At 41.3% G+C, this 27,607-nt stretch overlaps 1 protein-coding gene across 1 annotated transcript in view; it reads right to left on the reverse strand.

The window, feature by feature from the left end:
* The window catches only part of sez6b (seizure related 6 homolog b), a 232,674-nt gene that overhangs the window by 22,988 nt on the left and 182,079 nt on the right, over nucleotides 1-27,607 (reverse strand). The window contains exons 5-8 of the mRNA XM_085380611.1: nucleotides 11,264-11,449; nucleotides 9,383-9,551; nucleotides 3,182-3,348; nucleotides 271-465 (exon numbers count right to left, since the gene is read on the reverse strand). Of these exons, the coding sequence (XP_085236737.1) occupies nucleotides 271-465; nucleotides 3,182-3,348; nucleotides 9,383-9,551; nucleotides 11,264-11,449 (717 nt within the window). The remainder of the gene's footprint in view (nucleotides 1-270; nucleotides 466-3,181; nucleotides 3,349-9,382; nucleotides 9,552-11,263; nucleotides 11,450-27,607) is intronic.

The following is a 27,607-nucleotide window of genomic DNA, read 5'->3' on the forward strand; positions in this document are numbered from 1 at the left end:
TTTTAAGTGCTTACTAGCTAACATTCAGACACATTCATATCTTGCCCAGGGATATTTGGCACGCAGACTGGGGGAGCCAGGGATCAAACCACCAACCTTCCGATCAGTAGATGATCTGCTCTACCTCTGAGTTCAATCCTAAGTGTTAAGATGGGTGTATCAAGGGGAAAGTGACTCAAAATGGACAAAATTGTTGCAAAAATGTAGAAGATGACAAGAAAGAAGCACAAGTAATCCAAAGATGCATGTCAATGAATCAGGCATACAAACCTCTGCAAGCAGGCTCAGTCTCATTCCACTGTGGATTGTTAGGATCCATGCACTCAATGGTGACAGATCCCTGTTCCAGAGTATACCCCGGGTCACAGGCAAACTCCACCACAGCTCCTACTGACCAGGTGTTGTCAGTGCTGGTCATGTTACCGTACTTCACAAAGGGTTCATAGCAGTGACCCGCTGCAAAAGCTAGAGAGATGGAAGTAATGTTACAAAAATAGTTGTAGGAAGGAGTTAGAATCCATCGATCTATTCGTTTCCGCTTATCCTTTTCAGGGTCGCAGGGGATGCTGGAGCCTATCCCAGCAGTCATAGGGCGAGAGGAGGGGTACACCCTTGACATGTCTGTGCAGTACACCCTTGACAGGTCGCCAGTCTGTCACAGGGCTAACACACAGAGACAGACAACCATTCACACTCACATTCACACCTATGGGCAATTTGGATTAATCAATTAACCTATCCCCACAAGCTGCATGTCTTTGGACTGTGGGAGGAAGCCGCAGTACCCGGAGGGAACCCACGCAAACACAGGGAGAAGATGAAAACTCCACACAGAAAGACCCTGGCCTGATGGTGGAATTGAACTCAGGACCTTCTTGCTGTGCGGCAACAGTGCTAACCACTGTTCCACCGTGCTGGAGTTAGAAGCTCCATTAATAAATAATAAACAATTGTTTATATTTGCCCTTATATATATATGTTCAAAATCCATCTTTTAGAGTGTGCATGTGTCAACCAGCACGCAGCCTGTTTCAGTTGCTGCTTTTTCTCTTTAGTTTAACTTTTTTCTTACTAATTTTCTTACTTTTTTCTTACTAATTTGTTTGTCCTTTACTCTTCACTCAGATGAGTGTTCATCTGTATTAATAGCTTTCTTTTCTACATCATTTTCCTAGGGATTATTAAAATATTCTGATTCTGAGATCAAATGTATTTTGTTTATATTTTCTTAAAAATGTGATTTTGTTAAAATCATATTGCATCTTTCACTAGATTTATTTCAAGGTCTCTTTTTTCAAGTGAAACACAGAAAAGAAAACATTAGTTAACAGATAGTCAAGCTTCATAACAAAAAATGTTTAAAGACTGATGCAAAATAGTGAAAAATATTATATTTAGTTCAGTAAAGCTATGAACCATATTTTAAATTTTACCTTCATCTATGTATTCTGTGGTAACTTGTAGGTTTTGACCCGTGTCTTAAATCAGCCAAACAAACAAACAAATAAAAAAAACAACCAGTTGTTTGTCAACCAATTTGTTTGTTAAATCTTTTTGGGCTTCCTTAGCCATTAAAAGATTGGTTTTAACTCATTCACTGCCAGCCATTGGCAGTGAATGAGTTAAACCCATTGACTCATTCACTGCAATTGACGGCTATAGACGTCAATGGCAGTGAATGAGTTAATATTGCATGCTCAGTGAATAACTCAGCCAGCAGAAACCCAAAAATGAAGAGGAGAAGCCATCATAGGACAGGCCCCTGCATGGTATGTACCACCGGCAAATAGAGGAAGTGACTGACATCCAAAAATCCTACTGATGGCTGGACAAAGCTGGACTGAAAGACAGCACAGAAGCAGGGCAGCACAGGAACAAGATCTAAGTACAAGATCCATAGAGGCAATGGCCTACCACACCAGGCAAGACCCCAGGTTCAGGCTGTGTAAAGATGCCCTGAGATAATCCAGCACAAAACAGCAGGGTGCAAGATGCTTAGCAGGCAGGATATATGTGGAACACTGTAGCCAAGCGGCCGGCATAGTATACAGAAACATCTGTGCTGAACACCCCTTGGAAGTCCCGAGGTCAAAATGGGACCTTGGGTGGTTGAGAATGACTGGGCTAAGATCCTGTGGGACTTCCAGATACAGACGGACAAACTGGCTAACCAACATAACAACATCGCTAACGTACATAGTAGTGGTAGACAAGCAGTAGAAGATGGCCGTAGTGACAGATGTAGCAATGACCAGTGACAACAACATCAGGAAGAAGGAAAAAACTTGAGAAGATGTGGAGGGTGAAGGTAAGAATGGTCCCAGTGGTAATCTGAGCACTTTGTGCAGTAACACCCAAGCTAGGCGAGTGGCTCCAGCAGATCTCAGGAACAACATCCGAGATCTCTGTCCAAAAGAGCGCCGTCCTAGATTAAAGGTCTGTCAGTCAGTAGTTCCCCATTCACTCAGATTCCATGGCGGCCAAAATAAAAACAAAAAAAGTGGACTGATATTTTGGTTTATTGTGGGTTTAGATTAAATTAAGTTAATTAGGGCAATAGTGAGTGTGGATTTCTTTAAATTGCCACTTTGTTGTGTTTCCAGATTTTAATCACAACCTTTTTTAGTTTAATTTAATGTTATTAATATGATATTAAATGGAAACATCCATCCATTCGCTTTTCAGGGTCGCGGGAGGCGCTGGAGCCTATCCCAGCTGTCATAGGGCGAGAGGCGGGGTACACCCTGGATAGGTCGCCAATCTGTCGCCGGTGGGCTAACACACAGGGACAGACAACCATTTGCACTCACATTCACTCACGCATTCACACATATGGGCAATTTGGATTGATCAATTAACCTATCCCCACTAACTGCATGTCTTTGGACGGTGGGAGGAAGCCGGAATACCCGGGGAGAACCCACGCAAACATGGGGAGAACATGCAAACTCTACACAGAAAGACCTCGGCCTGATGGTGGAATTGAACTCACGACATTCTTGCTGTGCGGCAACAGTGCTAACCACTGGTCACCGTAAATGGAAACAGTAATTATAAATAATAATTATAAGAAATTACCACATTAGTACATTCTTGTTTCTTCATTGTTACCCTACTATTACCACTTTATTATCAGGCTGTAATAGAAAGTGCTATCCAACTCATCATGCATAATTCTTACCTTGATACCTAATGGCTATGCCAGTCGATGTTCCTGTGGCATCTGTAGTAAGCTCAATGAAGAGCTGCCTAGATGTGCTAAGGAGCCCTTCATTAGGCAAATACTCCACCTCATAGGAATCATACAGTACGGCTGCATTTATGCTGTTGCCATTCTTGATCAGGAGCCTGAAAGACAGTGAACAAAATTTTATTTACAGGGTATCTTATTTAACAGAATGGAACTTTTTGACTCCTACTGGCTGTTCTTTATCTGTTTGCATCCTTGCCTACAATTGAGTATAAAATACTGATTAACGTAACATATTTGAATGATCTATTTAGGCTACTTTGGAAATTAAAAGAAAATATCAGTTGCATGTTTAAACATATGTACAGCAAATTATAAACAGATATTTACAGCATTTTTCTTTTCAATTTGCCTTTGTACACCTCCAGTTGTTTAAATCAAACATCTGACTTTTCTTTTATTTCAGAGGGTTTAAGAACAATATTGCATTTTCATACATACTCCCTATTTTCAGACACTCAAAAGTAATTTAGAAGAACTAACATAAAAAAAATCATTTATAGTCAGTGACTGGCTGAAGTGTAGAACTCACAGACGTCACTGGACTGCAGGAGAAAGTTTGAGTACCTGGAACTAGCAGAAAGCCCCAGTAGAATCAAGCCCTGAACCTTCTTGTTAAGTGGCAGCAGTGTTAATAACTAAATAACTGTGTCACCAGTGTTGGGGAGTAACAGAATACATGTACCGGTGTTACGTATTTAAAATACAAAATATGAGTAACTGTATTGCGTTACAGTTACCATTTAAAAAGGTGGTATTCAGAATACAGTTACTTTGTTGAAATAAAGGGATTACACGGCGGTCTTTTCCTGTTTCATATGTTAGGCTGTCCCCTCTCTATTTTTGGTAATTCCACGCTGGTGGAAACCCAAACAAAACACGCAATAAGAGGCTCTAATGTCTGGGTGTCAATCTCGCGGCCCATGTCACCTCTACTTGCAGCCCGCAAAGAGACGTGAAGAAATATTTTTTTAAAATTATTCAAAAAATTTTTTTTAATATGAAGGCAATAGGCAGAGTATTACAGGCATAGCCCTAAAGAATGTAGCCTAATGGGCAGTGTAGCCCAGTTGTAAGTAAGCTATTAAGACTCGACTGTACACTGTGTTCGTGTTTTCCTCTGAAACAATAAGCTCCGTTGGAGCAGCCTTTCAACGCCGCTCTCTGTCTCTCGCTAGCAAAGTTGACCCAGACAACAAAGTAAGGCTAGTTTTTGGCTACGAGCCCGACACGGAACCCGCCAGAGGTCCCTTTACTACGGGTTCGGAGCCGTGGACCTGTTTTATATACGCGCGGAATAGTTTTCTATACGAGATCACTGCAAAAAGTGCAGCCTTATCTAATGTCCACCCTACTGTTACTCATTTTATATTAAGATTTAAAAATCTAGTTGGTGTTGGTATGATGAGTGACCTTCAGTAATAGCAACAAATCACACAGCAATAGTACATTCATGTAGTTGTAAAAAGCATGATAATATATTAAGTAATCCAAAGTATTCAGAATACGTTACTCTCATTGAGTAACGTAACGGAATATAATAATGGATTGGATTTATATAGCGCTTTTCAAGGCACCCAAAGCGCTTTACAATGCCACTATTCATTCACTCTCGCATTCACACACTGGTGGAGGCAAGCTACGGTTGTAGCCACAGCTGCCCTGAGGCAGACTGACAGAAGGGAGGCTGCCATGTCGCGCCATCGGCCCCTCTGGCCATATGCTACAAAATACAGGGTGGGCCATTTATTTGGATACACTGTAATAAAATGGGAATGGTTGGTGATATTAAAGTCCTGTTTGTGGCACATTTGTATATGTGAGGGGGCAAACTCCTCAAGATGGGTGGTGACCATTTAGAAGTCGGCCATCTTGGATACAACTTTTGTTTTTTCAATAGGAAGAGGGCCATGTGACACATCAAACTTATTGGTAATGTCACAAGAAAAACAATGGTGTGCTTGGTTTCAACGTAACTTTATTCTTTCACGAGTTATTTACAAGTTTCTCTTTGTTCACAGCCATTGACATGTCGAAGAGGTTAACACGTGACGAGCGGATCGAAATTGTGTTGATATCTGGTGAACGCAGTAACCGGGTCATTGCAGCAGATTTCAATGCAAGACCCCCTACAAGACCACCCATCTCCCATGCTACAGTCAGCAAACTGCTTGCTAAGTTTCGTGAAACTGGTTCAGTGTTGGATTTGCCAAAATGTGGACGCAAGAAAACTGTCACTAATGAAGAAACATCAGTGGCTGTCTTAGCTTCATTCAGCAAGAGCCCACAGCGTAGCACTCGCCGCACATCACTGGAGAGTGGCATTAGTCGAACATCCCTTCGGCAGATATTAGCTACTCACAAATGGCACCCTTGCAAACTTCAGCTACTGCAGCATCTCAACGAGGATGACCCAGATCGGCGCACAGAATTTGCAGAATGGGCAAAACAAAAATTGGAACAGGGCCCTCAGTTCACGCAGAAGATTTTGTTCAGTGATGAGGCAAACTTTTATGTGAATGGTGAAGTTAACAAACAAAACCACCGCTATTGGTCTGACACTAACCCACATTGGATGGATCCCTCCAAGACTGTTGGAACAACAAAAGTGATGGTTTGGTGTGGTATATGGGGCACAACGATAGTGGGTCCATTCTTCATCAGTGGAAACCTCAAGGCCACTGGATATTTGAAATTGCTACATGATGATGTGTTTCCCTCTTTATGCACTGAAGCTGGCACGTTCCCTGAGTTTTTCCAGCAAGATGGTGCACCACCACATTATGGGTGCCAGGTCCGAGCATTCCTAGATGAACAGTTTCCTGGAAAGTGGATTGGTCGTCGTGGGCCAGTTGAATGGCCCCCAAGGTCTCCCGATCTGACCCCTTTAGACTTTTATCTTTGGGGTCATCTGAAGGCAATTGTCTATGGTGTGAAGATACGAGATGTGCAGCACCTGAAACTACAGATACTGGATGCCTGTGCTGGCATTTCTCCTGTGGTGTTGCTATCAGCGTGTGAAGAGGGGGAGAAGAGGGTTGCATTGACAATCCAACACATTGGGCAGCACATTGAACACATTTTATAAGTGGTCAGAAACTTGTAAATAACTCATGAAATAATAAAGTTATGTTGAAACGAAGCACACCATTGTTTTTCTTGTGACATTACCAATAAGTTTGATGTGTCACATGGCCCTCTTCCTATTGGAAAAACAAGTTGTATCCAAGATGGCCGACTTCTAAATGGCTACCATGGTGATTCACCACCCATCTTGAGGAGTTTGCCCCCTCACATAAACTAATGTGCCACAAACAGGACTTTAATATCACCAACCATTCCCATGTTATTACGGTGTATCCATATAAATGGCCCACAATCTACATTTTGGGGCATGTAATCTGTAATCTGTAGTGGAATACATTTTAAAAGTAACCTTCCCAACACTGTGTGTCACCCAATCATTAATTACCATGTATGAAGGAATATACACACATAGAACACACACACAGATTTGATGTTGATGCACGTCACAGCCCTCCACCAGCAGCAATCTTGTGGTTGTCTTATTCTTCTCAGTTAAAAGAAAAAGGTGTATCAGAGCACTAAAGTGTTAAATAAAATCAATAAACTATTATAAAATATGTGTATATTTATATTTTTTCTTAATGTTCCTGTTGGTTACTTGATAATGTAATGGGTTAGAGATGTGCCTAATAAACAAATAATATCCAGTTCAGTCTCAGGAGGAGACGCCCTTTGTGTTGTGTCAGGAAGAGCATCCAGTGTTCAAAACATGGGTAAGGGAGCAGTTGAAAATAACTTTTTATTTTTATTGTTTCTGTTCACATAGACTCATATTCATACTCACATTCTCTAGATGGGTAAAAACCCTAAAAACACTGGCTATAGTTTTTCATGCCATTACCTATAAATCATGCAACATTTTGAGTGTTAATGCATTCATAACAATTTTTCTTGCCTTCCAGATAACAACTGGCTGTGATTTCTTGCTATAACAAAAGTAAATCAGCAAACTCTACATTTGTAATCTGTTAAATAGAATATCAAGGGAGCATTTTGAGTACATTGATTAGCTAACGTCTAAAAACCTATAAACAAGAAAGAACGGTTAATTAAGACTGATTAATTAACTGAAGTCATTTTCTGTCAGTATATAATATCTGTGGGCTTGTGTACTGTAGTATCAATGATAAATCACCAATATTTGTCATTTTCCCTTGGTTTATTGGAAAAAGTGAGTACATAGCTACATGGGATACATCATAGCAAGTTTCATGAAGTGCAGCTGAACACTATGAAATAGTGAGTAAATGGTCTTAAATGACAGATCTTAGATTTTGTTTGTTGAATAAACACTAGTATTTATATACTTAGGTTATATAATAACTAACTAGTTAAATAAATAATAAACTAGAGGGTTATATGATAGAGCATCTATCAATCGGCGGATCAATCAGTGGCTCCTCCAGCCCATGAGGGAAAGTATTCTTGGTCAAGATACTGAATTGCGAGTTGTCCCTCCATGTGACTGTGTGAATTGATGTTAGTTTTAAAAAGGGTGGGGGTGGGGGTGCGCTGTATGAATGTGTGTGTGATCGTGTGAATGAGACCAGTAGAACGCACTTTGTTCAATCAAACTGAGTAGAAAGGTGCTATACAGTATACTGGAAGTACCAGTCTATTTCTGGCCTTTTAAAAGCCAACAAACCTTGGTGCATTAAATGAATACCTTTTGCACATTTGTCAGTTAACTTTTCCAAATCACCACTTCACCTAAATCTTTTCCTTTTGTTTCTAGAGCTGTCCAGATATCCCTTCGTATCTGTGAGGTCTCCATCTGTAGCATGAGTATAAGAGCAGCCTGGAGCCACTATTGTCTGGCAGACAGAATGGATTACTCAGCTAATTTCTCCCCCATGGTTACTCTATTCACTGGCCCTTAATTGCAGCCCCATGCTGCTAAAATGACACTCAGCTGTCACCGGTATGTGCTGCACTGACATCCTGATGTTATTCTGTGGAGTCTTCAGGGACAAAGCAGAAGGTACAAAGATAAGAGGCCTCATGATTGAACATAAGTTACGGACTGTGCTGAAGTAAAGAGGAAAGTAGTACATCAAAGTTAACAGGGTGTGAGCCATGAGACAGTTACACCAGCCAGCAAATAGCTCATATTTTCTAACAATCTGAAGTGTTTAAGGAGCTTGAAAAGAAAAGCGTCTGGACTTCTTTAAGTTGCTTGAAGACGTTTCACCTCTCATCCGAGAAGCTTCTTCAGGTCAGAAGAAGCTTCAGGTCAGAACTGAACTCTTCAGCATAAGCCCTTCAAGCTTACATGTGGGGCAGATATGATGAGGCAGAGGCAGAAAATGGGTGGGGGTGCTCTGGATAGAGGATTTTGTCATGTAATTTACTTTAATTGGACGGCCAAACATATTAAAACCCAACTATAACACTTCTCACCATTGCCAATATTAACATAACTAAAAAGGGTATGCACAACAGTCCTCCAGACATGGGCATGTGTGGTACCAGGGAGGATTGAACGATCTTAATGTCGTACGACCAAATACATGTTTGGGGTAACTATCCAGTATTGGTTGAGTACACATGCTTCTTTCTGAACTTCTAAAAGTTTGATTTAAGGGGGCAGGATGTTTGTTTAAGAGGATGTTTTTACGATACCAGTTTACTAGCTACTACCCTGTCGTTGGTGGTGCGTTGCAGGCATTTTTCAAGTCACCCCATGCACAATACATGTACATCCCAACTGTAACCTGAGTCTCACATTTGAACAGATTAGTAATTACAATATTAAACCTTTCAGGAATATCCTCTATATTCTTTAAAGTTTAATAAGGCAAAAAATGACAAACAAAAAATTACAAAAAGGAAAAAAAACAAACAGTAACAATAACTAACAAAAAAGGGACTACATTGCTTTGTTGCATTAGGTGATACTCATTGGGTGTCTTTCATTCTAAGACTGTGTAAGACTGGAAACTTGGAAATTGTGCACATAGGAGCTTTAGAGTAATTGTTTTTGAAATGATCAATTTGTTAAAGGAAAGAGTTTTCAGTTTACAACAATCTCAAATCATAGCTTACCGATCATCATCCTCAGCCAGTGCTACCTTCTCAAAGTGGATGTGGAGCCTCTGGCCCTCAGGGGCCTCCAGCAGCCAGTGGCAGGTTAGGTTGTTGCTGTAGTTGCTCGGAAAACCAGGAGAGGCAATCCGACCAACTGTGATGTTCCTCACCAAACCTCCACAGGCAGCTGAAAAACAAGAAGGAATGGAACTGAACATCAAATTAAACTGTGGTGGATTTCACATTATGTAGTGAATCTCAGTCAAATTTACTTGTACTGGCATCATCTCATTCTCTATTACCCTAACTTAATAACCAAACTCAAACTGGTGACCATGAAAAAAAAAAGAACCAGCCTAATAAGACTGCTTTTAGTATTTGAAAGCATTCAGACATTTGCCAACATCAAAATTTATTATAGCAAAATTTATTTATATTTCCCTTAATTTTAACATTATAAATTGTAAACTTGTAAAGCATAAATTTGATCCATCTACTGCATAATTTGATTATCATCATTAGTATCACACCACTGCTGCTCTGCTGTCAAGTGCTGTTACAATAATTTTAGTAAGTCAACACTTCCTGATACTGTTAGTTGTTATCAAGTAGCTAGTGTAGTACTGTTTGTACTATATTATGAAATTTCCGTTGCAGAAAAATAATGTGAATGTCTGGATGAAATAAAGCCTTTTGGGTTGTGCTAACAGCAGCCAAAGGAGAAACAATGCAAACTGGAGGTGACTACATAAAGAATACAACTGTCTAAATACACTTGTACATTTTACAATGCACAAGAAATCTAAGAAATGTGAATAGCATCAATTATTATTATGTAAAATAATTCTGTAGGAAAACCATTTAATTGCTGTCTGTCTGAGTAATTCACACTGTCAGTAGTTTTCAATTAAAACTACCTTCTACCAAGAAATAAACCTATCAACAGTAGATACACGACTTGATACAACTGCATGTAGGTGAGAAAATAGCTTTTGTTAATATTCAAGCTGTAATCAAGAATTTAGATCGTCAAGCTGTTCCTAAGACCGTGCTGTTCTGTCCTTCCTGAAATCTGCTGGCAAGACTCGCCCAGTTTGGAGGTCACAGGCCTGAGTGTTCTGATTACCATGGAGACCACTGATGCCTTTACCCTCCACATCTTTTCCAGTTACCTCTCAGCCCTTCTCAAGCTTCATGTGTCCTTTCTTCCTGATGTTGCTATCAGTTACTATTTCCACATCTATCACAACCTCTTCTTCTGCTTGTCCACCACTCGGTGTATCCCATTTTGACCCTGGAACTTCCAGGCCATAGATGGCATGTATGTATGTTCCTGTATGCTATCCCACCCACTCGAAACTCATATACAATACTTCTATTAATTACTTTCTCTGACTAACTTAGACTGAGACTTGGGGCGATCGTGGCTCAAAGAGTTGGCAGCTTGTCTTGTAACCGGAAGGTTCAAGCCCCGGCTCAGACAGTCTCGGTCGTTGTGTCCTTGGGCAAGACACTTCACCTACCGCCTACTGGTGACGACCAGAGGGGCCGATGGCGCGATATGGCAGCCTCGCCTCTGTCAGTATGTCCCAGGGCAGCTGTGGCTACAACTGTAGCTGCCTCCACCAGTGTGTGAATGAATGAATAGTGGAATTGTAAAGCGTTTTGAGGGGTCCCGAAAAGCACTATATAAATGCATTATTATTATTGATACAATTAAATGTAAATAGAATGCATAAAAACAATAATTTTGCACTTTTGTTAATGTGTAAATGCTATGAAATACTTATAAAAAAAACCTTTGTAACTAAAATTTTGCCTGTATAATTAATTAGGTTATGTGTATAATTTCCGTCTTCAGCTGTGGCTAGTCGAAGAGTTTTGTCTGGGAAACGTTACCTTGGCACTTTGGTTCCTTCCCACTCCAGTAGGGTGTGCTAGAATTGCGGCAGGTCAACACAGAGGAACCTTGCAGCTTGTAGCCCGTCAAACAGGAGAAGAAAGCCTGCCCTCCAGAGTGGAGACTGCTCACTGATACATCACCATAGAGAGGCTGCTTGGGGAAGACACAGCTCAACACGAAGGCTGGAGAGAAAGAGGTGAAAGAGTCAGGGAAGCAGAGAGCGTTAAACACACAGAGAGACAGCGGAAGATACACAAAAGGAGACTGAAATTAAGGTGTAAAATGTGAAATTTCAGCAAGACATGACATTTAGTTTCAGAAATTTAGACTAGTGTTTCCTGACAGTGGTGCAAGCATTATAAAAGAACCTGCTCCAAAGCCACCATCTAACCTATAACACATAACCCACTTAACACCTTTCAAAACGTTTTCACACCCTTAGTTATATGGTCTTGGTTTTGTTTGTTTTTTTGTCTCTGCAATAATACAGATAAAACCACAAATATTAGACAACCCCTATCAGCAAGCACTTGAGCAAATGTGGGAGGGAAAAACTCCCTTTAAACAGGAAGAAATTTCGGGCAAAATCAGCCTCAGGGAGGAGCAGCCATCTGGGCTAGGGCGAGGGGAGGGAGAGAGGTCAGGAGACATGTTGTGGAGGCGAGCCAGAGATTAATAATAACTCATAATTAAATGCAGAGATGGATAAACACATGGTGAGTGACAAGGGGTGAGAGAAGGAGAAATGCTGAGCATATCATGGGAAGCCCCCAACACACTATGTTTACTGCAGCATAACTAAGAGGGGATTCATGGTCACCTGATCCAGTCCTAACTTTAAGTTTTGTCAGAAAGGAAAGTTTTAAGTCTAATCTTAAAAGTTCAGAGAGAGTCAGTCTCCCAAATCGAAGCAGGATCTGGTTCCACAGAAGAGAGGCCTGAAAGCTGAAGCCTCTCCCTCATGTTCTACATTTAATTACTCTAAGTAACCCAGCAGTCTGAGAGCGAAGTGCTCTATTTGGGTTTTTTTGTGTCTATGAGGTCTTTATAATAAGATGGGGCCTGATAATTCAAATAATTGTATATAAGGATATGGGAGAATGTTTGTTTGAGAGGATGTTTTTGGGAGAATCTGCTCTCTCTTGCTACAGCATTTTGGTAAATGGCCTGCATTTGTATAGCACTTTACTTATTTATTTTGGATGAACTGAAGGCTTTTCGGGAAGCTTTTAGGGCAACCAGACAATAATGAATTATAATAATCCAGACTAGAAATAGTGAATGCATGAACTAGTTTTTCAGCATCACTCTGAGACAGGATATTTTTAATTTTAGAGATGTTGCACAAATGCAAGAAAGTAGTTTTCCATATTTGTTTAATATGCACACTGAAGGACATGTCCTAGTCAGTCGCTGGAGGCCAAGGTAATGCAGTCCAGAGTGATTATCTGGTTAGACGTCATATTTCTAATATTTTTAGGGCCAAGTATGATTAACTCAGTTTTATCTGAATTTAGAAGCTGAAAATTTGAGGTCATCATGAAAAGATAAAGGTGGCTATCATCTACACAGTGGCGATACTGCATAGGGGAAGCATAAAGAAGAATCCCCATTAACATGACAGATGTAATTCAAACCATGCGGAGCAGTACCTTTAATACCTACGACATGCTGTAATCTTCCTAATAAAAGTTTACGGTCAACATTGATGAATGCTGAGGTCTAGAAGGACAAGCACTGCGACGAGTCCACTGTCAGCGGCCACAAGAAGATAAGAAAAACAATAAGCAAACTTACACTAATGTGAGGCAAATGTCCAGATATCTGACTAACAACTGAGAATTGTTTTTAAAGTGGGTGTTTTGGTTAAGCTGCTACATTTTCTCAAACACTTCTTTAAGCAATATACAATCAGATTTGTTTATAGCAGCAGCATTCTCTTACTGAAACCCCATAATAACTCATTTGCATTTCAGTTAGCTTGCTGACTGAAATTCTTGAACTATGTTCAAATATTCACATTATACTTGTCTGCATAGATTCTCATGCTGTAAAAAAGTTGCGAAAAGCTGATGAAAGCTGATTTTGTGCAAGTAAAAAGAGAAGAAAAACCCCACTGGCGCTAACTTCCTATCTTTTCAATTATTCCACTGGTATAAACAGAGGTAAATAAACCCGAAATAGTACAAAACAATGAAACACTACAGTGCCGTATCCTCCTGTGACTACCACCCACTAGAACTTTGTGCTGGCATTTACATTAATTTCTACAAAGAACTATCACATCATTGCAAAATGCTCGGAAACATGTCCAGAGTGCCTCTCAGGTGACCAGTGAACTAACAAGTTTCTTTATAGCCCACTGACTTGTCTTCCTACAGCCTCCTGGAATTCATCCAAACATATAAATAATATACTACTGCTAAAGATTCTGATCCATCTTACTGTAATTGTGCTAGTTTTATTGTTACCCCTCGATGGCGTAGAGTAGCTCTGTTATTGATTCTGTCTGTTGAGAGCAGCACTGTGCCTCAGGTGAGGAAATATGTAGGGAGATTAAATAGGCCAATAAATGACAACCTACAACCCCAGCTGCTTCTAGTACTCTGTTAGTGCAGAGGGATGTTGCCCAGCTCTATAGTGACTCACAAAAATAGAAATGAGTGCTGCATTGGTCTTTATAGTATTTCTTGTTTGAGCTAAAACGCAGCTGCTTAAGTCGTGTCCTCTCACTCCCTGAGCTGGTCATTAGCATGGTCAGCTGTAGCTGTTAAAACCTAGGCCAACCAAAAAACTAAAGAACTGAAAGGCTCGTGGGAGATGAGAAAAGAGATAAAGGAGCCATCATGGTAGCACTGTGGCATCATAACACTGGTGTTAGCAGGGAGCTTTCACAGAGACAAATTGTCCCCGAGGCTGCTATGTGCTACATCATTTTGCTGTGTCTTTCCAGAATTTATGGCCATTTATCATGTTTTGACTTTAATGAAACTTTACTGATATGCTCAGCTTTTATTTTTCTTTCATGTACAATGTAGCAGATCTACATGGGGATGAATGGTAAAATAAAAGATGAAAGTGCAGTGGCAATGTAAAAATAGTTCAGCTTTAATCTTGTGTTTTCACTATGTATATATGTGTGTGTGTGTGTGTGTGTGTGTGTGTGTGTGTGTGTGTGTGTGTGTGTGTGTGTGTGTGTGTGTGTGTGTGGGTGTGTGTGTGGGTGTGTGTGTGTGCGCGCGCGTGAGAGAGCACATATGTACACATATACGTAAGTAGGAGGTATTACTGTTTGAGCTGCTAAACCAAGTTATGAGCCCTGGACTGGCTAGAAGCCAAATATGTACAACTGCTGTGAAAAAATGTTAGCCTCTGCTGTATCTAATCAGGCCTTATGGCCACAGTGTAGATCACGAGAGAAGAGCAATAATTTCAGATGTTTAATGTTCCACTGTAGCAAGCGAATGTAAATTGAATTTATTTATTTTGAGCTTCTGATATGGCTTTGATGTGAAATGACCCAGCTCAGCTCAAACTTAGTCTCTAATCTCATTTGCTCCCTCAGAGGATTTATTTCTGCTGACCATTGCCCTCATATTACTGGAAGGAGATGACAAGCTCTACAAAGATTAATGTATGTTGCAGCTCTTTTTCTGGCTTTGCTATGGAATAGCTAGGCTACAGATACAGAGTCGGTGGGCATTGCTATTCAATAATAATGGAAACTGGCAGTTATTCTCTACACATTATTTCAAGCAAACAAAACACAGTTAGCAACATCCAAATTGTGTCGTATTTCACAAGGCCAACCATTAAGCCTTAATCTGGATATCAAAAAACAAAACCAAAAAGAAAACACCAGAATCACTTTGATTAATTCAGATGCCAGAATTCATTGCCAGAAGTGGCATAAGAGCCACTTCTGGCAATGAATATGCAGGAGTACTAGAGCTTAAAGCCAAATATAATATAAACTAGGTTGGACTGATGCATCTTTCTCTATTTTTAGAATAACCACAATTACCTCTGTCTGTTAACTATAATATCTAAAACTAAAGTTCCTTATGTATTGGTCATTTGCACTTAGTGGCCACCCAGTTAGGCTTCAGTGTTCAAACACGTCATTAAAGAAATAATCTCAGCTGATATAGCAAATTCAGTTTATTTCTTTATTTTAATCAATTTTGGCAATTATTTACCTATCCCATCATTGTGTGAGTAATTTGATCAGATTCAGTAAGAAGGACTAGAGGTTACAGTCCCTGATAATGCATTGCTTTAGATGGAGAGACTCTTGACGGATGGCTGTTATGAGGAAAGGCAGCCCAGAAACTTTGTCAGCAGCACGCACCATTGTGTGCCTCAACTTTCGGTCTTTTACCCAGGCTAATCTGCCATTTTCCTTCCTTGGTTAGGTTTAGGGATTAGAGATCTGATCTGGATTATCATTTTAAAATTTGGGACACATCGTCAGTAGTGGACCTTTGATTCATCGGGTGTTTCGGCCGTTATCACTAGACACCCTCATCCAAGGAGGCCCTGCCAGGGTTGATCAGGCCCTGGAGTGTGCCACTGGTTTATGTTAACTTGTTATTTCTCTTCTTCTTTCTTCTGTTTAGTTTCCTACAGTTTATTTTCTATCTATTCACTGCAACTGAGAAATAATACTTACCTCTTTACCATTAATGGAGCCTAAATTCTTCAAAGGGATAGAAAAGGTGATAGAGAGAAGTAAGACAAAAGGGACAAGATAGGAGAGAGGAGAGCCAGACGGGGGGCGCCCGGTCGTACGCAAGTTTTTGGGAGTTAGACTAAAGGACGAGGTCTGGTCGCAAAGTTGTTGTTACGATCTCTGTGGGAAAAATTGGCCTCTGATCCAAGTCCACTTGCATCTGCCAATCCCTGGCAACCTTCAGCGGGCCCAAGTCTGGGGTTGAGGGGATTGTCCTCGGCTTGTCTCCTTCCCGGACAAATGTTGATGAAAACTGACGCTCCTCTTGGTTCATGAAAGGTTGAGTGATGATGGATTTTCTTTTGCACTCAACTTTCTCGGCTAGACACCCGGGAACCTGGTTGTGTCTCCATGTGTATCTGCCCTGAGTACGGCTAGTCCTACAACCAACCAAGATGTGCTTGAGTGTTGCTGGGACTGTACACAGGGGGTAGGATGGGTCCTTTCCAAACCACAGCTGCAGATTTATTGGGGAAGGTAGCAGATTGTATGTCGCTCGGATGATGAAACTTAGTCTATTAGACTCCATGCTGCAGATTTCACTCCATGAGAGTTTCCTATTTTCCACACTCTATTGTGTCATGCTGTCTCCCAACAGCATGACACAATGAAGGAATCACAAACATTTTTCTTTCTAGATGCACTTTATACAAACATTAGCACAAAATGCAAAGCTCATTGAGAATCACATTGTATATTTTGTGAAAAGTTTATTTCCCAAAACAATGGATTCAATGTGAATCTAAAGCAGCAGGCACTGTTCTGTTTGTATTAGCAGTAACTTAATCCCTCATTTTTCTGACTGTGTTTCCCGGACACTTTCCATTTTGACAAGTAGACTAAAAAGGCTGGTTCTAATATAGTGCCTTCTTTGCTTACATACCTTGCTGTATTCATCCACTCACAATAGCACTTTTCTTCTATGTCTAAGTCTTCTATATAACATTCACACTTCAATGAACTCATCACTTCAGTCCCTTGCCCGAGGATACCTTGGCATCCAGACTGGAACAGACAAGGATCGAGTCACAAATGTTAATTAATTAATAGCTAACTGTTACTGCCAAAATACTTTCTCAAAATTTACACTCAGTAGCAACTGTGAAATCGGTAAATGGACTGGCATACATTGGTTCACCTTGCTAGTGCTTGTAAAACAGCTAACTGATCATCTGCAGAGGACTGGTTTATTTGAAGAGTTTCAGTTTGCTGGATGCTGGATTTTTCATGCAGGGCCAAATAAGAAAGGTCAAAGGCAGGAACACAGCTGGAGGCACTGGATTTCAAAAGCATGACCTCTTTTTCTTTCATTAAAATTAAGATAATAGATTTAGATTTACTATTAGCCAAATGTGAATATAGATAAATGTTGTTAGCAGTCTGTGTCAGTTTTAACATAAAAGACTGGATGTTAAGACCTCTTACCCTCTCACCAATGTAATGAGAGGTAAGCCAAGGGTACTTCAATTTCTTTCGATCTCACCTTTCTCGACAATAAGGGTATTTATTTGTTCTGTTCTGCCCTGACATCAACCGAAGCTTTGTTGGATAGAGAATCTTGATTACAGCACAAAGTGGCTGGCAACATTAAACAGAGCGGACTATTTGAATATTGGCAAAAGGCAAACCAGTGCAGGATTATGACAGTCATAGAGCAAAAGGCGGGGTACAGCCTGAAGAGGCTGCTAATCTATTCCAGGGCTAGCATATAGAGATAGACATATTCATATCTGTGGTATGAATACAATCACTAGTTAACCTAACTTCATTCATCTTTGTGTATCATCCATCTCTCTGGTTTATTGTAGGGTATTTACCTTATAATATAAAGTGCCTTGGGGCAACGGTTATTGTGATTTGGTGCTATATAAATAAAATTTTACTGAATTTTAATTGAATCTTTGGACTGTGGGAGGAAGCCGAAGTACCTGGAGAGAACACGCTAACCCCATTCAGAAAGGCCCCAGACTTGATTTGAAATACAGGACTGGCATAATTTCTGTCTGATATAAAAAAAAATCGTATCAACAGTGACAAGGAATTTCAATATATTCAAGAAGGAGCCACCAAGAGCTAGTATAAATATATCAGAGCTAGTATAAAACACAAAGACTTTCTTCATAAGTGTTCTAACAGTATTCCAGACATTGTCTGTGCTGTCCTAATTTCACAGAGATCCACTGGGAGAAAAGTCTGTGCCTTGACAGAGAGAGCAGCAGAGAAAAACAAAGAGAAACATGGAGAAGACCTACAGTATCTGCTCTGAGAAAAATCTACAAGAGCTGCTTCCCTCTTTTCTTCACCCTCAAGAGGCGATCAACTATGATAAATAGCCAGCAGGAAGAGTTGATGAAGACACGGAAACACCCACATAGAAATCATACATAAATCAGAGGGCCACAGATGATGCAGGCTGAGCTGAATGGAAAAGAACAAGGGGAGAAACAAATTGCTGGCACACTTGGGTCTAATCCAGGGGTCGGCAACCTGCGGCTCCGGAGACGCATGCGGCTCTTTAGTCCTTATAGTGCGGCTCCGCGTGGTTTGTGAAAATAAATTAGAAGTATTTAGCTTAAGTGTATTTTATTTATGTTAGTTCTTTTTTAACTTGTAGTTCTAAATTGGAAGATGATTGTGATATTGAAATATAAAAATACAATTATATTCTTTAATTTTTTCATCGCTCAAAATAAGCGTTACACTCATGGAAGTCGGTGTACGAAATGCCGTGCATTTATCGAGACTTTCAACTCCAGGTAGGCCAGTTATGGACCTTCTGATCCACATTATGTCAGCAGCTGTTCTCCACCATGAACTGTATTAAAAACAAACACCGCTCACGCCTCACAGATGACAGCTTACAGTCCTGCGTAAAGATGAGGTTCAGGAGCAGAAGTTCCATTGTAAACATATCACGGCAGACCCGACGATGTTTGCATGAAAATGCTTTTCAGCATCTCCTTATTGACCACTTTTTACACACGATTGCTGTATACAGCCGGCTGCAGAGGCGGAGGCAGACATTTGATACACCCGGGGCTTAGCCCTAAAGGGTAGAATGCATGTGGGATTGTGGGGGGGGGGGATGACTGAGTTTTGAAACATGGACATATATATATATATATCCAGAAGAGCGCATATATATATATCCAGAAGAGCTTCTTCCTGATATTGCTGTCATGTAGCGGTTCCGAATGACAGCAATATCAGGAAGAAGGAACACGAGAAGCTGGAGAAATACCAAGGGCTCAGAGAAGAGCTTGAGAGGATGTGGAGGGTGAAGGTAACGGTGGTCCCCGATGTAATCGGAGCACTAGGTGCGGTGACTCCCAAGCTAGGCGAGTGGCTCCAGCAGATCCCGGGAACAACATCGGAGATCTCTGTCCAGAAGAGCGCAGTCCTGGGAACAGCTAAGATACTGCGCAGGACCCTCAAGCTCCCAGGCCTCTGGTAGAGGACCCGAGCTTGAAGGATAAACCGCCCGCATGGGCGTGCTGGGTGTTTTTTAATATATATATATAATGTATAATTAGTATATATGTATATATACTAATGTCGCACAACTTAGTTGTTCACACAAAGCTCCTCACCATGCATGGAGGGTTTCACCCCAAGTCCAGCACCCTGAGGCTGTACGCTAAGCGGAAGGAAAGGGGCCGGGGACTGGTGAGTGTCAGCACCACAGTCCAGGATGAGACAAGGAACATCCAAGAATACATTGGGAAGATGGCCCCAACTGACCGAGTGCTCAGTGAATACCTCAGGCAGCAGAAACCCAAGAAAGAGGAGGGAAACGAGGAACCGTCATGGAAGGACAGGCCCCTGCACGGTATGTACCACCGGCAGATAGAGGAGGTGGCTGATATCCAGAAATCCTACCAGTGGCTGGACAAAGCTGGACTGAAAGACAGCACAGAGGCACTAATCATGGCAGCACAAGAACAAGCTCTGAGCACAAGATCCATAGAGGCTGGGGTCTATCACACCAGGCAAGACCCCAGGTGCAGGCTGTGTAAAGATGCCCCAGAGACAATCCAGCACATAACAGCAGGGTGCAAGATGCTAGCAGGCAAGGCATACATGGAACGCCATAACCAAGTGGCCGGCATAGTGTGCAGGAACATCTGTGCCGAGTATAACCTGGAAGTCCCGAGGTCAAAATGGGAGATGCCCCCAAGGGTGGTGGAGAATGACCGAGCTAAGATCCTGTGGGACTTCCAGATACAGACGGACAAAATGGTGGTGGCTAACCAACCGGACATAGTGGTGGTAGACAAACAGAAGAAGACGGCCGTAGTGATCGATGTAGCGGTTCCGAATGACAGCAATATCAGGAAGAAGGAACACGAGAAGCTGGAGAAATACCAAGGGCTCAGAGAAGAGCTCGAGAGGATGTGGAGGGTGAAGGTAACGGTGGTCCCCGTGGTAATCGGAGCACTAGGTGCGGTGACTCCCAAGCTAGGCGAGTGGCTCCAGCAGATCCCGGGAACAACATCGGAGATCTCTGTCCAGAAGAGCGCAGTCCTGGGAACAGCTAAGATACTGCGCAGGACCCTCAAGCTCCCAGGCCTCTGGTAGAGGACCCGAGCTTGAAGGATAAACCGCCCGCAGGGGCGTGCTGGGTGTTTATATATATATATATATATATATATATATATATATATATATATATATATATATATATATATATATCGGCTTTAAAACCAAGTTAACGCTGTAAGTACAAACATCACTAATGTCACACAACTTAGTTGTTCACACAAAGCATAAAGGTAAAAAACATTATATACAGTGTTATCTTCATTTTAGATGGCAAAATGTATTTGCGGCTCCCAGAGTTTTCGTTTGCGTGGAAACCGGGTTTAAATGGCTCTTTGGATGTGAAAGGTTGCTGACCCCTGGTCTAATCTATGTCACAGTCATTCCCCCACTGCCTGAGAGTCAGTGAGCCAATCAGGGGGCTTCAAACATAACTGCAACACCCACCCACACACCACCCCTCCAATCTATTTCATTTATGCTCAAAAGGCTGCAGTATGTGGACATGTTACATAGAGATCACTCTGAAGATTGCTTTTCAACTAGCCTAAACTGGTATGGAGTGCTGGATCTTCCACCCAATATTCAGTCACCCAGTTACCAGTTATACAGTTGTTGGCAATTATGCAAAATTACTCCACAAATATAGAGACCTAAGGAAGCAGCGGTTTCTTTCAAATGAAAGAGGTTCATCCTTTTCTAAAGACAAATACGGTTGGCGAATTTAACACATTTAATTGCAGTTATAGTTGATTGTCACTATATGTTCAAAGCCAAAAAAGAAGTCATAACCATGACAACAATGTCAGTCAATGTGTTGGTCACGCACCATGAGCTGGGTGTCAAAAAATGATTTTGTTTGGATTTAAATTCCAGATCAGTGAAATAAAGGCAAATGATCAAAGTCAAGGTGTTTTTGGAAGCTGCTTTGATTCAGTAAAAAAAAAAAGAAGGTTTGTTTCTTTTCTGTAAATATTTCTTTTAAATGGCCCAATGATAGTGCAAAATGTATTAATTTCACAATAAAGACTCTAAAATTGTGACAACTTTTTTTCATTCTTAGTTCAAATCATGGTTTGGATTAAACCAGATAGAAAGGTTTAGAAAACTTTCTAAGAAGCCTTTAAATCAGACCTGAACGACGCCCATGCCACAGCCAGCATTTTGGTTCTCATGCTGGGCGGTCAGGGACAATTAAGAATTTAAATCTAAAAAATTTCTTGGATCAGATTCCTTGGATTTCATGGCTTTGTCTGTGCACTGAAATGGCAAATAAACTGGTTATTACTTAACCATATGCTTTACCTGACAACTCAAAGTGCTTTTTACAACTTGCCTAATTCACACAAGCAGTTTTTTCTTTGCTTATGTGCTTTCTATCTAACATTCACACTCAGATAAATGCATCAGAGAGCAACTTGGGGTTAATAGCTTGCCTGAGAATATCTGGCAAGCAGGCTGGAGACCCCCGGGATCAAACATCATTTCCTTTGGGATTAATAAAGCGTTCTGATTCTGACACCACAACCCTTCCAATTAGTACATGACCTGCTCTACGTCCTGAGCTACAGCTGACATGTGACAACGTGACATGCACTGTCAACTATGGGACCTTATATAGACATGCGTATACTTCCAAATCATGTCCAGTCAGCTTTAACACACATGGGCTCCAATCAAGTTGTAGAAATATTTGACAGATGATCGATCAGTTAAAACAGGCTGCACCTAATTTTGAGAGTAATGGCTGGGAATATTTCTTTAAATAATATTGTGAAATGACAAAAAGTTAAACACACAAAGCACTCTGAATACTTTCTATATGCACTGTATTATACACTTGGAGGTGTTGTGTAAGTCAGTGCTTTAAATTAACCAAATTGTTGATATGGATATTTAATTTTTAATTATGCTAATGAGGCTAATAGACTTGACTTCCTTCAAAATGTGAAAGATCCCACTAACTGTTTTAATCACACACTGGATCTTGTGCTTACATATAGCTGAAATTGAAAATTTAACATCCATCTTTTGTCTGATCATTTTTGAAAACATTTAATTTCCCAATAATAGATTACACAGATACATGTTATTATAGTAGAGGTCTTTCTGAAAGTGTTGTAACTAAATAGCGAACTAACTGAAGAAGTGATCTCTCTACTATGATCTTCTTTATGCCATGTGCCAACACAATACAAAAGAGCTACCTAAATTTTACTCTCACCAAGGTTCATTGCCATCTTAATAGTTTACATTGTCACTTTATACAAGCCTGTATACTGTGGTTCCTCAGAAAAAGAAGGCAACTAATCAGAGATGCTTGACTCTTTGGTATAACTCACAAACATGGACCTCAAAGAAGAAGACATACAAAATAGAGAGGAAATGATACTGCACTCATTTCAAAGACCGGTTGGCCTGGAAAAATAGTTTGTTACTTTATAAAAATGCCCTCTGTAAAACTAGGACATCTTACTATTCATCAAATTGAGGAAAACAGGAGCACACTGTGCTGCAAGTCTTTAAAATGGATGATGTTACGAGAATGGTTCTCAGAACTGTTAATTTAATCCGAGCAAGTTTGAATCACCATCAGTTTGGTAGCTTTGTTAGTGATAAGAAGGCTGCCAAACTGATGGTCAAAGAGACTGGGCGGTTTACTAATCAAAAGTGACAACGAGTGAGTGAATTACAGGATGCAGAATGGCTGTAGGATCATGCAAAAATGTTGCAAGGTCCCAATAAAGTTGCTATGCAGGAGTACAAGATTGGATTTTCCATAAACTCAATACTCAGATATTTATTGGTGCTAAAAATTAATATTGAATTAAATAACTCATTTGCAACCGTATTGATAACAACTGTGCCGTCTTTGCCTCCTCCAGCTGACACTTCACAGAGGAGCACTGCAGGCAGTCAGACACACAGCTCCTCCACTCACTAACTGAAGTAGTTAATATTAATAACGCAGGCATGACAGAGGTGCAAATGGTTGCAGTAAAGTGCCAAAGACAGTCAGCAGCATGAAGGTATGAATGCAACAGTCCAGGGGTGGGGGGTAGATGGGGGGAGGTAGTGAACAGAGTTATGTCTTCCGGCAGCCTGGTGAATGAAGCTGTTCAGCAGTTGAAGATGTTGATGCTGTTCTAGTGAGCTGAGCCTCGAATCTTCGGTACCTCCTCCCCGAAGGCAGGAGGCTGAAGAGGGAGTGTGAAGGGTGAGAGGGTAAGGGTGCTGATGATTTTGTGGGTATGAAAATGCCCATGAGGGAGGGTAGAGAGGCACCGATGACCTTGCTGGTTGTATTCATGTTTTGCAGAGTCTTCCAGCAGGAGGACATGCAGCCTCTGTACCACACAGTGATGCAGTTGGTGAGGACACTCTGAAGTCTCCTGCTATGATGATGAATCCATTTGGGTGTGCTGTCTGTTGTTCACTGATACCCTGGTAGAGCTCAATGAGTGCCTGTTCCTAATGCTGATAGTAGTGATGGGAGGGATGTAAACAGCAAAGAGGATAACCAATATAAATGACCTCAGCAGGTAGAAGGATCAGCACTTAATGATAATAAACTCTGTGTGACACACACACTGTCTGGGACCCTGGACATGGGGTGTCACCATCTCTCTCTGGCTCAGGTCTTTTCCTCTTCTCTGGTCCTAGCTATTAAAACAGGTAAGGCATAACGGGGTAACTGATCCCAGCTGCCCTGCCAGCCTCCCCAGCACTGCCCCAAAATCCACTGCATCACCCTTCCTCTGCAGCGGAGTCACAGACTACACCCTGCCACATACCCCACCAACCAACTTAGGTTGGGGAGCCATCAGTGAGCGGGACAAGAAATCAGCCCCGACCGTCAGCCTATTGACCACCACAAACTTAAAAGGCTGGAGAGTCAGATACCACCAGGTGATCTGGACATTGGCACCCTTCATGTGGTGCAGCTATTGCAGTGGAACATGATCCTAACAGAGGTTGAATGAGCATCCCAGGAGGTAATAACAAAGCGAGTCAACCATCCTCAGGATTGCCAGACACTTTGCATTCTGCTTTAAAGTTTACAGAGTAAAATCCAGACTAACCTGGTTACATTTTTGAGCAATGATAATGATTTTTACACTATAAGTCAGCAACAGTTGCATGCTAGGACTCCATCAGCAGACTGCAGTATGTAAACTGCTCATGTTGCAAACTCACAGCTAAAAGTTGAATGTCCATAGAGACTTTCCTCCATGGTAAAAGGACTGCATCACCTTCCATTCACAAGCACTGGTTAAGCCATGTCCTCATACTTCTAATGTCTTACCAGCACCCACAGCTAACCCATCTTATTAATCAGACTCCACATTCCTCACAGAGGAAATATCAATGGAAGGTTTATTTTTGATGAGTGAATGGGTGAAGAGGGAGCTGAGTGTAAAAGCGAAGCTCTCAATTTACCGGTCGATCTACGTCCCTACCCTCACCTATGGCCACGAGCTGTGGGTAGTGACCGAAAGAACGAGATCGCGGATACAAGCGGCAGAAATGAGCTTCCTCCGAAGGGTGGCTGGCCTCTCCCTTAGAGATAGGGTGAGAAGTTCGGCCATCCGGGAGGGGCTCAGAGTAGAGCAGCTGCTGCTCCACATCGAAAGGAGCCAGCTGAGGTGGTTCGGGCATCTGACAAGGATGCCCCCTGGGCGCCTCCTGGGTGAGGTGTTCCAGGCATGTCCCACCGGGAGGAGGCCCCGGGGCAGACCCAGGACACGCTGGAGAGATTATATCTCTCGGCTGGCCTGGGAACGCCTTGGTATTCCCCCGGATAAGCTGGAGGAGGTGGCTGGGGAGAGGGAGGTCTGGGCCTCTTTGCTTAGGCTGCTGCCCCCGCGACCCGGCCTCGGATAAAACGGATGAGGATGGATGGATGGATGGAGGTTTATTTTTCACTTTGGCTATGCATCTACAACATCATCTTTTGAGTTCCTGCATTGGTCTTCAAAACACCACTGCTGAAGCCCAACCATGAAAACTGATAAATAAAAAAATCATGAGGATCATACAAAGGGAAAAGGCAAATTATGCCAATGGTTTATATAATCTGAGCCAGACAGATATAGAGCCTCAGAAAGACAAGATTAACCCATATCTATGAAGGAAAAACACAAAAACTATCTGCTGCAAGAAGGTGCCATTTACAAGGTGCCATGATTGAATATAAATTAAAATAGCTTACTTCATTAGGACAACAGCACTGAATCAGACACCGTTTGTTGTGCTTTTGGAGGAGCATGAGACTCAACATGGTGACATAGGCTACTAGATAGCTGTCGGGTTGCTCACGCTGGGCAAAGTGTTAAAAGTATGGGACATGAAAAAAAGCAAGGAAAGGCTGGTGGCGCGATCCCTGGTTGCTCCAGTCTGCCATATCACTGGGCAAGATAATAAAAAACATGTGTGAATGTTGGTAGAAAGCACTCAAGTGTAAAAAAATGCTTTTGTGAATGACAAATGTTTTCTAACTTGCCTTGAATTCATGAGTAGAGCAGAAAAGCACTATATAAGAACCAGTCCATCCAAAGTGCAAAGTAAGGGTCTATTTGCACAAAAATAAAGATTAGTTACATGAATCCCACGCTTAGTTGGCTCACAGGCATCAAAGCTTTGAATCTCACTGTGAGTGCATTTATTCACACAACTGCAAAAGGCTACCTGTGATTAACATTTTTGTTTTAACACCTGCGCAACTGACCAGTATTGTTGTTTTTCATTTTCTCTTTAAAACATTTTACACTTGAACATTCACTTGTATATGTGAGATATGGCAATGCAAATGAAATTTGCCTACAAATGACTACTGAAGCTAATTTATAGCTGCTTCCTTGAGAGGAAATTGTATCTGTGAGGGAGAGGCAAAGAGGAAGACAGAGAGAGATTAGACAAGTTTGGGCCCTCTTACTGTATTATCAACATTTCATTAACAACTATATTACAATAAGAGCATCTTAAAACAGCAGGCGAAGGAATGCTGCAGATGGGAGGCACTTAAAAATATAATTTTACACATTCTCTTCATTCAGATATATATTACTAAATTTCTTTTGACCATTTTGGAAAATGTCATGAAATAGACATTTATTTAGTAACTAGAACTGAAAACTGTGGACATTTACAAAGCCAGGAATGATATTAGAGTTTAGGACAAAATGCCAAGATATCAGTGCCTCCTGGTTTAATTTTAATTATCGTTTTTCAAAAATGTGTCATCCTAGAGTCCCCTAAATCTATTATTAAAAAATACTACTAGGTCACTAAACACCTTAATACACCCTTTGGCCTTTGCAGAAGTGCAGTCAGACTACATGCTAGTGTATTTTCATGTTAAATATACAGTACATACGTCAAGCATTTGAACGCACCAATTAAAACGGCGTAAATGTAAGGGTTGCTATGGCAGACACTGCCCTAGTTTCCAGACTAAGTCTGTTAAATAAGGTTGCACACCTTCAGTTTACTGTCCTGCTCTTGACAGCCCTGCATATGTTCTTATTTATAGCACCATGAAATCTCCTTTTGCTAACAGAGATTAATGGTCTATTAGCAGTCTTGCATTTTACATGAAGTGATGAAAAATAGATACATCTTATTCTGTGCCTGGACATCAATGAAGAAACTTACAAGGGAGATTCATTTATGGCTCACTCATCAGAGCTCACTGAAAATAAATGGGCGTGACAGGCTTGCACAGGACAAGACAGTGTGGGTGGGAAATATCCTTCCATAATGAGATTCAATTTCACACAATGTCATAACTCCTGTCATGCTGGATGGGACAAGGCTATGAAATTTGAAGTCTAAATGGAAGTGGTACAGACAGCTCTGGAGAGAAAAACACTGTGCAGTGTTAACATGGGAGAAGGGGTGACCTTGGCTCAGGGGGTTGGGAAGCTCATCTGTAACCGGAAGGTTGCTGGTTCAATCCCCCTGCTCTCTGGTCGTTGTGTCCTTGGGCAAGACACTTTACCCTACCGCCTACTGGTGATGGCCAGAGGGGCCGATGACGCGACATGGCAGCCTCACTTCTGTCAGTCTG

Source organism: Rhamphochromis longiceps, linkage group LG14 (genome assembly GCF_057381845.1).
Source record: "Rhamphochromis longiceps isolate RC_006_pf linkage group LG14, R_longiceps_female_GT1.1, whole genome shotgun sequence".
NCBI classification, from domain to species: domain Eukaryota; kingdom Metazoa; phylum Chordata; class Actinopteri; order Cichliformes; family Cichlidae; genus Rhamphochromis; species Rhamphochromis longiceps.